Here is a 12681-nt window from a genome sequence, read left to right as displayed (position 1 = left end):
ATCTTTGGACATTCTGTCAAAAAAACAGGTGGGAATGTTTCATGCCCTCATGTAGAGGGACAGGGTCTAAACACACCGGCAAAGCCACCTGCACTATACTCAGCAGGCCATCAGTCTGCTCAGGGTGAGATTTCCGCCTTAGAGACTTGCCGGCCAACCCATTTGGCAATCAGAGCTGGCAACTGTACCCCCCTCATAGCTGGCAACTGTATCCCCTTCCCGCGATCAGAGCAGGCACCCCCCCACCTCCCCCTTCCTCCCTCAACCCCCTACCCAAACTGCCATCACTGGCATCCCAGCTCTCCCAAATCAGCTCCCATCTACCACCACTAACAAATGAATACCCCCCCTCCCCCGAATCCTACCTCCCAAATGAGGCTCCCACTACAGTCTGTCACTGGCACTGCCAGATTGGCATTAGTCTGGGCCTCGGGATTATGAGTCCAGTGACATTATCACTACGCCACCAACTCCGTACACTAAAGGCTTCAAGGAAAAAGCAGAGCAAATTTGAACTCTCTCCTTTAGTTTGTGGGCAGGATTTCTGGCCATTCTTGCTGGTGGGATCTTCCAGTCCCTGGTTCAATTCTGGCTTTGCGTTACTGTGTGGAGTTTGCACATTCTCCCCGTGTCTGGTGGGTTTCCTCTGGGTGCTCCAGTTTCCTCCCACAGTCGAAAGATGTGCAGGTTAGGTGGATTGGCCATGCTAAATTGCCTCTTAGGTGTCCCAAGGTCTTAAAATCATAGAAACCCTACATTGCAGAAGGAGGCCATTCGGCCCATTGTGTCTGCACTGCCAACAATTCCACCCAGGTCTATCCCCGTAATCCCACAGATTTACCCCGCTAATCCCTCTAACCTACGCATCCCAGGACACTAAGGGACAATTTAGAACGGCCAATGTACCTAACCCGCACGTAAGAACATAAGTAGGAGCAAGAGTAGGCCATCAGGCCCCTCGCGCCTGCCCCGCCATTCAATAAGATCATGGCTGATCTTTTCATGGACTCAGCTCCACTTACCCGCCCGCTCACCATAATCCTTAATTCCTTTACTGTTCAAAAAATTATCTATCCTTGCCTTAAAAACGTTCAATGAGGTAGCCTCAACTGCTTCACTGGGCAGGGAATTCCACAGATTCACAACCCTTTGTGTGAAGAAGTTCCTCCTCAACTCAGTCCTAAATCTGCTTCCACTTATTTTGAGGCTATATCCCCTCATTCTAGTTTCACCCGCCAGTGGAAACAACTTCCCTGCTTCTATCTTATTTATTCCCTTCATAATCTTATATGTTTCTATAAGATCTCCCCTCATTCTTCGGAATTCCAATGAGTGTAGCCCCAGTCTCCCAGTCTCTCCTCATAAACCAACTCTCTCAACTCCGGAATCAACCCAGTGAATCTCCTCTGCAGCCCCTCCAGTGCCAGTATATCCTTTCTCAAGTGAGAAGACCAAAACTGTACACAGTACTCCAGGTGTGGCCTCACCAGCACCTTATACAGCTGCAACATAACCTCGCTGTTTTTAAACTCCATCCCTCTCGCAATGAAGGACAAAATTCCATTTGCCTTCTTAATTACCTGCTGCACCTGCAAACCAACTCCTTGAGATTCTTGCACAAGGACACCCAGGTCCCTCTGCACAGCAGCATGCTGCAATTTTTTACCATTTAAATAACAGTCCATTTTGCTGTTATTCCTACCAAAATGGATGACCTCACATTTACCAACATTGTACTCCATCTGCCAGACCCTCGCCCACTCACTTAGACTATCTATATCCCTTTGCAGACTTCTAGCATCCTCTACACACTTTGCTCTTCCACCCATCTTAGTGTCATCTGCGAATTTTGACACACTACACTTGGTCCCAACTTCAAATCATCTATGTAAATCGTAAACAACTGCGGTCCCAACACTGATCCCTGAGGCACTCCACTAGTCACTGATCGCCAACCAGAAAGACACCCATTTACCCCGACTCTTTGCTTTCTGTTAGTTAGCCAATCCTCCATCCATGCTAATACACAACCCGTAACACTGTGCACCTTTATCTTATTTGTCTTTGGTGCAGCACCTTGTCAAATGCCTTCTGGAAATCCAGATACACCACATCCACAGGTTCCCCATTGTCCACTGCGCATGTAATGTTCTCAAAGAATTCCACCAAATTAGTCAAACATGACCTGCCCTTCATGAACATCTTTGGAGTGTGGGAGGAAACCAGAGCACCCGGAGGAAACCCACGCAGACAGTGGGAGAACGTGCAAACTCCACACAGACAGTGACCCAAGCCCGGAATCGAACCCAGGTCCCTAGTGCTGTAAGGCAGCAGTGTTAACCACTGTGCCACCATGCCGCCTAAATGTGGAGTTAGATGTGTAGGTTAGAAGGATTAACCAGGTAAATATGTGGGGTTCTGGGATAGGGCCTGGGTGGAATCCTCTGTCAGAGAGTCTGTGTGGACTTGATGGGCTGAATGGCCTCCTTCTGCACTGTAAGGATTCTCTGATTCTATGAAACTATTTCCTCTGGTAATGGGGGAAGTCCGGAACACGGGGGCATCTCTGTTCCAATATCATCTTTCCCCAGTTTTTCTCCCGTGGTTTAAACAGGGTTATGTAGAAGTTTAACATAACCTGTGTGCATCTGAATTTTGAGGAATGGACCCCAGTGATTGGTTTGCCTTTCGAGAACTGTCTTATTAGCTTAGTTGCCATTTTCAGTGACATGTGCGCTTATAAATAGTGATTGGTGCACCTTTTAACGTGAATATTTTACTGTTTTCATGTCTAACAGGTGGCAGAGGTCCCAGCATGGACACAGAGTTTCCAGGATTTGTGTTTTCATTCCGTAGCCCTGATGAAGTATTTAGGGAATTCTTTGGTGGACGAGATCCTTTTGCTGAGTTGTTTGGTGAGCGTGCCTTTGTCTTTTTGCATTGCCTTATTCCTTGGCGCTTACATGTTGAGGCCACTGTGTGATAGCCTTCCCTAGGGGAATGCCTGGAACATAACTGACCCAAACGTTGACTCAATGAAAACTCTACTGCCTGCAGCCTAACTTGCAGTAAATCCCATTCATCCACCAACCTGCCGTGCTCGCAGACCTACACTGAGTCAATGCCGGGAGGCCGTTGTTAACATCTCATTGTTGTGTTCACACTGCTTCATAACCCTGCTCCTTCCTGCCTCTATGAATAACATCCACCAGATGTACAACCCTCAGAGATCTCTGTGCGCGCATTCAATTCTGAATCTTTGCACATCCCCAATTTTTGTCACTCTGCCATGAGTTGCTGAGCCTTCAGACATCTATCGCCCAACTTCTGGAATTCCCTCCCTCCAACCTCGCTGCCTCTCAGCCATGATTTCTCCCTTTTAAGATGCTCCTCTCTGCCAGCTGTAGTTCAGTTGGTCACACTCTGTACCTCTGGGTCGCAAGGTTCCTGGTTCAAGTCCCACTCCAGGGCTTGAGCACAAAAGTCAAGGTTGACACTCCAGCGCCATACTGAGGGAGTGCTGCACTATCAGATGTGCAGGACAAGGGTCTCCTTATTTAAGAAAGGACCACATTACATTAGAAGGAATTCAGAGAGGATTCATTAGATTGATTTCTTAGATGGGGGGGGCGGATTATCTATGAGGAAAGGTTGGACAGACTGGGTCTGTAACCATTGCAGCTTAGAAGAAGGAGAGGTGAATTTATTGAAGCATTCAAGATCCCGAGGGACTTCTTGGGGTGGATACTAAAAGGATGTTTCCCCTATTGGGAGAGACCAAAACTAGGGTTCAGAGTTTAAAGATAAGGGGCGGGATTTTCCAGCCACCCTCGCCCCCAGAATAGAAAATCCCACCTGAGGTCAATGGAATTTTGCATGGTCCTATTCCGCCTGCTACAATTCCCATGGCGGGCGGGCCTGGAAAATTCCACCCCAGGGGTCTCCCGTTAAGATGGAGATGAGGAGAATTTGTTTTCTCTGAGGGTCACTAGTCTGTACAAGTCTCTTCCCCAGAAAGCAGTGGAGGCAGGCTCATTGAATATTTTTAAGGCTGAATTAGATGGATTCTTGGTAATTAGGGGTTCTAGGAGTTAGGAAGGAAAGTAGAGGTCGCAATCAGAGCAGCCACGATGCTATTGAATGGTGGAGCAGGCTTGAGGATTGCCTCCTTCTAATTTGTTTGCTCTTATGAATGACCTTAAAATGAAAGCCAAGCCATTCAAAGGTGACGTCTGGAAGAACTTCTTCACATAAAGTGTAGTGGAAACCTGGAACTCTCGCATCCAGGGAGATGTGGGGTGGAGTTCTCTGGCCCCGCCCACTCCAAAACCAGAGAATCCCACCCGAGGTCAAGGGACCTTTGCACGGTCCGTTCCCTCCGTCCGCTACGATTCCCGTGCTGGGCTGGATGGGAGAATTCCTCCGTGGATTCTGGAGTGTCAATTGAAATTTGCAAAACTGGGATTGATGGATTAGGTAAGGAATATGGAGCTCAGCTGGGTAATTGGAGTAGAGGTGTAGGTTAGCTACAATCTAGTTGAATCTTAGTTTGAGCCACGGAGGATGTGTATAAATATGTAGACTAAGAGTTCATTCACCTCACGGGGGAATTTTCCCGCTGCTTTGTGATTGGGATGATTGCTCGGGTGAAGGGTAAACACTGACTGGGATGGTCAATCTCATTTCATTCTGAGAACTTCTGCGTTGGCTCTTTTGAAAGAGCAGTTGTGCTTAGTTCCACATCTGGTTTTTTTATCCATAAGTTCCTTGTCCTCAAGTACCTGCTCAACACTCTTTCAGAATGATTTATTGGGGGTCGAGTTAGGCCCCCCTGGTGAAATTAGGAAGCATTTCTTCACACGCAAGTAGTTAACAGCTGGATGCTGGGGGTGGTTGAATTGAATCGATTATTATTGTCACATGTATTGGGATACAGTGAAAAGTATTGTTTCTTACGCGCTATACAGGCAAAACATACCATTCATAGAGTACATAGGGGAGAAGGAAAGGAGAGGGTGCAGAATATAGTGTGGCCGTTACCCATCGGGTGAAGAGAAAGAACAGCTGACTATGCGATAGGTCCATTCAAAAGTCTGACGGCAGCAGGGAAGAAGCTGTTCTTGAGTCGGTCGGTACGTGACCTCAAACTTTTGTATCTTTTTCCCGACAGAAGAAGGTGGAAGAGAGAATGTCCGGGGTGCGTGGGGGGTCCTTAATTATGCTGCTGCTTGGCCAAAGCAGTGGGAAGTGTAGATAGAGTCAGTGGATTGGAGGAGCAATTTAAATTTGTGATAGATTTTTATTTAGTCAGAATATTGCAGGATATGTAAAAAAAAACGATGGATAATTGGAGCTAAGATGCAGATCAGCCATGACCTGACTGAGTGATGGTGCAGGCTTGAGGGATAACAATTTCAGATAAAGCTCAGCACAACATCGTGGGCCGAAGGGCCTGTTCTGTGCTGTACTGTTCTATGTTCTATGTTCTATTAATGTGAATATTTCTGTTTTTCAGTCAGTTTTAGGATACCTTGTTGGGCGTTTCTGATCTCTTATCTCCCAATCATTTTGTCTGCAGATGACTTTGGTCCATTTTCTGAAATGGGAGGAATTGACCATGCTCGAAGGACACCCGGATCCTTCTTTTCATTTTCCTTTCCCACGGGATCAGGTATGTTGGAAGTGGGGCATATTGTTCAGTTCAGGGAAGTACTGTGCACCGTTTAGAGTCATAGGGTGGAATTTTACAACCCCCTGGGTTGGCTGGAGGGGATGGAGGGGTTGGGGGAAGGGCGGGGGGGGGGAGGGGAATTGAGCTCCATGCCATGGCTGCCATTTTCAGTGCCTATCTCTCTCTCCACAATTTCACCTGTGGCACGAGGGGCATTGGTGCCAATTGGGGTCCTTAAGGGGTCAATTAAGGGTCTCTTCCAACTGCCGCTGGAATTTTAGCCACGGTGGGGCAGAGGTCAGTGGCAAGAGTAAAGCCTAGCAGCTTTCACTGCCTGAGCTATTGGCGGGCAAGGAAGGGATAACTCATTTATAGCCCTATGTGCCCATTGGGAGACCCGACTCCAAGGTTTTCCCACCCCCCCTCTTTTCCTCTCCCTCCCCCCCCCCCCCCCCCCGACTCCCACGCCCCAACCCAGTCCATCCCGGCCCCCAAAAACCCATCCTCTCGGCCCACTCGCTGAGGCCTGTCCTCGCTTAGCCCCTTCTCCTATTAACCTTTGCTCCATCAACTCCTGCGATGATTGCCCTTGGAGACATGAGTCAGTCCCAGCAATGGCCATAGCTCCTGGTGGGGCTGGAGAGCTGCTGGCCATTCAATTGAGTGGCAGCTCTTGGAGGCCGGATTTCCTCCCCATATGGGAGTGAATGGCCCACCTCGAGCCACTTAACGGCTCAGTGTCCGTTATGTTGCTGCAGGGCAAGCTGGCCAAGCAGGGGTGGGATCGCCCCAGCTTTCTCATCAGTCAGTGTGGGGGCAAGAAGACTGCGCACCTCATTAAATCCAGTGGTACATTATGGCACAGAAAGAGACCATTTGACCCATTGAATCCATACTGGCTCTCTGCAGACCATCCAGTCAGTCCCATTTGTTACAGCTGGCATGGTGACACGGTGGTTAGCACTGCTGCCTCACAGATCCAAGGACCCAGGTCAATTCCTGCCTTGGCTGACTGCTTGTGTGGAATTTGCACCTTCTCCCCATGTCTGCGTGTGTTTCCTTCCACTCAGAATTGTAGAAATGTGAAAGGATGTTACCCATCCCTAATTGTCCTTGAACTTAGTGGCTGACTTGGCCATTTCAGGGGGCAGTTGAGAGTCAACCACATTGCTGTGGCTCTGGAGTCACATGTAGGCCAAACCAAGTTAGGACGGCAGATTTCCTTCCCTAAAGGACATTAGTGAACCAGATGGGTTTTTACAACAATCAACGATCATGGTCACCATTACTGAAACGAGCTTTATATTCCAGATTTTAATAACTGAATTTAAATTCCACCATCTGCCATGGTGTGATTTGAACCCATGTTCCCAGACCATTAGTCTTGGCCTCTGGATTACTAATCAAGTGACTTGCCGCTACCCCACCATCTCCCCTAAATTGCAATATTTGAGGCACTATTTGAGATAGTTGTTTGGCAACCAGGATTGGAATTGCTGGCTAGTTTCCTTTCCATACGATTCAGGGAATTGAGACTAACTGGTTGCAATCAGTACAGAATGAGCAATGAGCTTCTGGAGTACAAAGGCTGGAATCTATGCTTCGGTTTCAAAAAGCTCTGGTTAGACGACACCTTGCATAGTCTGTTCAGTTCTTGGCAATGCACCTTGAGAAGAGCATGCTGGCCTTGGGGAGGGCATGCTGGCCTTGGGGAGGGCATGCTGGCCTTGGAGAGGGCATGCTGGCCTTGGAGAGGGCATGCTGGCCTTGGGGAGGGCATGCTGGCCTTGGGGAGGGCATGCTGGCCTTGGAGAGGGCATGCTGGCCTTGGAGAGGGCATGCTGGCGTTGGGGAGGGCATGCTGGCCTTGGGGAGGGCATGCTGGCCTTGGGGAGGGCATGCTGGCCTTGGGGAGGGCATGCTGGCCTTGGGGAGGGCATGCTGGCCTTGGGGAGGGCATGCTGGCCTTGGGGAGGGCTCAGTGCAGATATTGAGACTAAAAGGATTAAATTGTGAGGACACTTTGCATGCCATAAATTAGGCTTGTGTTCCCTTGAATATAGAGATTAAGAGGTGATCTAATCGAGATGTTTAAGATGATTAAGGGGTCCAGTTGGCTCAGTTGTCGGGGCAGATAGCATGTGGTCCAGAATAGTGTCAACAGCGCGGGTTCCATTCCTGTTCCGGTTGAGATAGACTTGCCTCCTCGCCAAACCACCACTGACAAAACTGCCAAGAAAATGGCTCAGGATGAAGCAACAGCAGATAGTGAGATAACATGGAATGGAAGGAGAATAAAGGGTAGAGGGTAGTGTTGATGGAGCAAAACTATTTCCAGGTCCAGAGAAAGGGACATTAAATTAGAACGAGGCTGTTCAGGTGGATTTTTCTGCAGGGGGAGGGATTGAGGGGTGACGCAGGGGTGTGATGGGGGTGGGGGGAGGGATTAGGAAAAAACAAGGTAGGGTAGATAGAGTGGAAATCTAGATTATCCATGATTGTAGCTCTGTGGGTTGAATGGCTGTCCACAGTTCTTAAGTTCCTTTGTTCATGATGATTTTTTTATTCATTCGTGAGAAATGGGCATCGCTGGCTGGCCAGCATTTATTGCCCATCCCTAGTTGACAAAGGGCAGTTGAGAGTCAACCACATTGCTATGGCTCTGGAGTCACATGTAGGTCAGACCGGGTAAGGACGGCAGATTTCCTTCCCTAAAGGACATTAGTGAACCAGATGGGTTTTCCCGACAATCGACAATGGTTTCATGGTCATCAGTAGATTCTTAATTCCAGATTTTTTTTTATTGAATTCAAATTCCACCATCTGCCCTGGTGGGATTTGAACGCGGGTCCCCAGAACATTAGCTGAGTTTCTGGATTGATAGTCTAGCGATAATACCACTCGGCCATCACCTCCCTGATGAGTCTTTGCCTTTTCATTGTTTGAATCCTTCTCCGATTCCAACCTCTAACAAATAAACTTTACCCCCCACAGACTTCTCGTCATTTTCCGCAAACGTTGGTGGGAGCGGAATGGGGAGTTTCCGATCGGTGTCAACCTCCACAAAGTTCGTTAATGGAAAACGCGTCACCACCAGAAAGTGAGTAACTGCAAGGAGATTCGGGGAGCCACAATAAGTTGCCGCCAGTATTGTCAAGCTGGCCCTGGAGGTTGTGTGAACAAGGGGCTCTGGCAGGTATCAGAGTGGATTTGTGGTTGGGGGTGGGGATACGGGGACGATTATGAGGATTGCTATCACAGCAGCACATCATCAGTAGAGTAAATCAAACCCGTGTTATTACAGTTTAATAAGTTAGCACTGCTGCCTCACAGCGCCAGGGACCTGGGTTCGATTCCCGGCTGAGGTCACTGTCTGTGCGGAGTCTGCACTTTCTCCCCGTGTCTGCGTGGGTTTCCTCCGGATGCTCCAGTTTCCTCCCACAGTCTGGAAGACGTGCTGTTTAAGCATATTGGCCATGCTAAATTCTCCCTCAATGTACCCGAACAGGCACCGGAGTGTGGCAACTAGGGGATTTTCACAGTAACTTAATTGCAATGTTAATGTAGGCCTACTTGTGACTAATAAATTGTGGAGTCCTGGAGTCTAATCCCAACTCATGTTTGCTACTACTGCGTGAATTTAATGTTAATTAGTGCAGAAGAAGGCCATTCAGCCCATTGAGCACATGCCACTTGAAGAATCCTGCTTTGTGATGGTAGAAAGAACGACATTGAAGGACCAAAAGGTGACTGAATTCTTGCTTTCCCATGGCAACTTTTCTGAAACACCTACCAGCAGGTTAGAAGGATTGTGAGGCCCAGAATTCACAGTCTCTGTTATTAACTGATAAAAATGGAAAGAAACATTTTTTATTCATGAAGCATCTTCCACAAGCTCAGGACATCCCAAAGTGTTTTACAGTCAATTCAGTAATTTTGAAGTGTTGTCACTGTTGTAGGAAACATGGAGCCAATTTGGAAATGGCTAGCTCCCACAAACAGCAACAAATTAATGTCGAGAGAACCTCTTGATGGAATGTTGTTTGAGTGACAGGTATTGGACAGGATATGGTTGGAAGTTCCCCTATTCAATATGGATCTTCCGGGAGAATAGGCCTGGCCTCAGTTCAATGTTTAATTCAAAAGACAGCACCTCAGACAGTGCAGCACGATCTCAGTTCCGCACTGGGATTGTCAACTTGGAACACATGCTCAAATTTCTGGAGTGCAATCTTTTGATCAAATGAGTGTTTAGAGGGAGCTTTACTCTGTATCCAGCCCGATGCTGTACCTGTCCTGGGAGTGTTTGATGGGAACAGTGTAGAGGGAGCTTTACTCTGTGTCTAACCCCGTGCTGTACCTGTCCTGGGAGTGTTTGATGGGGACAGTGTAGAGGGAGCTTTACTCTGTATCCAGCCCGATGCTGTACCTGTCCTGGGAGTGTTTGATGGGGACAGTGTAGAGGGAGCTTTACTCTGTGTCTAACCCCGTGTTGTATCTGTCCTGGGAGTGTTTGATGGGGACAGTGTAGAGGGAGCTTTACTCTGTGTCTAACCCTGTGCTGTACCTGTCCTGGGAGTGTTTGATGGGGGACAGTGTAGAGGGAGCTTTACTCTGTATCTAACCCTGTGCTGTACCTGTCCTGGGAGTGTTTGATGCGAACAGTACAGAGGGAGCTTTACTCTGTATTTAACTCAGGGTGGCTTGGTGGCAGTGGTTAGCACTGTTGCCTCACAGTGCCAGCGACCCTGGTCCGATTCCAGCCTTGGGTGACTGTCTGTGTGGAGTTTGCACGTTCCCCCCGTGTCTGCGTGGGTTTCCTCCGGGTGCTCCGATTTCCTCCCACAGTCCGAAAGATGTGCGGGTTAGGGTTCATTGACCATGCTAAATTCTCCCTCAGTGTACCCGAACAGGTGCTGGAGTGTGGCGACTCGGGGATTTTCACAGTAACTTCATTGCAGTGTTAATGTAAGCCTTACTTGTGACAAATAATAAGTGAACTTTAACACCCTGCTGTAGCTGCCCTGTGAATGGTTTTTCACATTCCCAACTTTATCACAATATAACTCGTGTGTTTTTTGTCCCCTAGGATTGTGGAGAATGGTGAAGAGAGGGTGGAAATCGAGGAAGATGGACAGCTGAAGTCAGTCCGAGTAAACGGTAAGCGAGATAGAAGGGCCAGGAGAGACTAGCCCACACGCAGTGAACTCAACGGCAGCTACAGGGTAACCTGGGGAGCAACTAGAGAAGAGATCAGTGGGAAGCAAATGGCAACAAGACAGAGAGGATAGAACACGCCAGCGATTAGAAACTTTGACTAGAGGCATTCAGCACTACTTGCAAGAATCCAGAATAAATATATTGTAGAAATAAAGAAGATCTTCCCGTGCCCATTCTACTCATGCCCCTGTCTTGTTTATTCTCGATAGAAACAACTAGTCTTAGAGCTAATATACTGGTAGGCTGTGCGCTCTGTTTTCATTGCACTTATGGTCCAACTGCTCTGAAGATTTGATTTTTGATTTGATTTATTATTGTCACATGTATTAGCATACAGTGAAAAGTATTGTTTCTTGCACGCTATACAGACAAAGCATACCATTCATAGAGAAGGAAGCAAGAGAGTGCAGAAAGTAGTCATAGAAATCATAGAAACCCTACAGTACAGAAAGAGGCCATTCGGCCCATCGGGTCTGCACTGACCACAATCCCACCCAGGCCCTACCCCCAAATCCCTACATATTTTACACACTAAACCCTCTAACCTACACATCTCAGGACACTAAGGGGCAATTTAAGCATGGCCAATCAACCTAACCCGCACATCTTTGGAAGATTTGGAAGGTAGTGTTACAGTCATAGCTAGGGTGTAGAGAAAAATCAGCTTAACGCAAGGTAGGTCCGTTGAAAAGTCTGATGGCAGCAGGGAAGAAGCTGTTCTTGAGTTGGTTGGTACGTGACCGCAGATTTTTGTATCTTTTTCCCGAAGGAAGAAGGTGGAAGAGAGAATGTCCGGGGTGCGTGGGGTCCTTAATTATGCTGGCTGCTTTGCCGAGACAGCGGGAAGTGTAGACAGAGTCAATGGGTGGGAGGCTGGTGAGGAGTGATGGCCTGGGAAACAAACAGAACACCCTACTTTATTCTTGTGCAAGAGCCAGACCATGAAAATCTAATGATATCACAAAGATAATTGCACAACAAGGTAGTTTTGTGAAAATGTTCATGGAATCAGAGAACGATACAGAATAGAAGTGGGCAGTTTGGCCCATTGTGCCAGGCTTTTGACAGAGCTTTCTAATTAACATCGCTCCTCCCTCTGCTTTTATTTACTCGTGAGATATAGGTACCTGTGGCGTTTTATTGCCCTTGAGAAGGTGGTGGTGAGCCATCTTCTTGAATCGCTGCAGTCCACGCAGCATAGGTACTCACACAGTGCTGTTAGGGAGGGAGTTCCAGGATTTTGTCCCAATGACAGTGAAGGAACGGCGATATATTTCCAAGTCAGGATGATGAGTGATTTGGAGGGGAAACCCGCCGGTAGTGATGGCCAAATGTGTCTGCTCTCCTTGTCCTTCTAGGTGGTAGAATTTGTAGGTTTGGAAGGTGCTGTTTGAGGAGGCTTGGCTGGTCACCGCCAGTGGTGAATGGGGTGCAAATGAAGCAGGCTACTTTGTCCTGGATGGTGTTGAGCTTCTTGAGTGTTGTTGGAGCTGCACTCATCCAGGCAAGTGGAGGGTATTCTGTCACACTCCTGACTTGTGCCATACGGATGGCAGAAAGTTTTTGGGGAATCAGGAGGTGAGTTACTCACCATAGAATTCCCAGCACCTGGCCTGCTCTTGTAGCCACAGAGGCTGGGGTAGTTAAGATTTTGACCAATGGTGTTCCCCAAGATGTTGGCAATGGGGGATTCTGCAATTTCAATGCTATTGAATGTCAAGGAGAGATGGTTAGATTCTCTCCTGTTAAGAGATGGTCATTCCCTGGCACTTGTGGCACAAATCCTACTT

The 12681-nt window shown here is 48.0% G+C and overlaps 1 protein-coding gene across 4 annotated transcripts in view; it reads left to right on the top strand.

Moving 5' to 3' along the window:
* dnajb2 (DnaJ heat shock protein family (Hsp40) member B2) overlaps positions 1 to 12681 on the top strand; it is a 58944-nt gene that overhangs the window by 35223 nt on the left and 11040 nt on the right. For all 4 annotated transcript variants that reach the window (XR_013499486.1, XR_013499485.1, XM_078227819.1 and 1 more), the window contains exons 5-8: positions 2799 to 2915; positions 5579 to 5671; positions 8666 to 8771; positions 10761 to 10831. Coding sequence is in view for 2 of the 4 variants with exons in the window: in XM_078227819.1 (XP_078083945.1) it covers positions 2799 to 2915; positions 5579 to 5671; positions 8666 to 8771; positions 10761 to 10831 (387 nt within the window). In the remaining 2 variants the exon portion in view is untranslated. The remainder of the gene's footprint in view (positions 1 to 2798; positions 2916 to 5578; positions 5672 to 8665; positions 8772 to 10760; positions 10832 to 12681) is intronic.

Source organism: Mustelus asterias, chromosome 14 (assembly GCF_964213995.1).
Source record: "Mustelus asterias chromosome 14, sMusAst1.hap1.1, whole genome shotgun sequence".
Taxonomy (NCBI): domain Eukaryota; kingdom Metazoa; phylum Chordata; class Chondrichthyes; order Carcharhiniformes; family Triakidae; genus Mustelus; species Mustelus asterias.
Note: the sequence above shows the minus strand (reverse complement) of the source record. Positions and strands in the feature narration are given on the sequence as shown.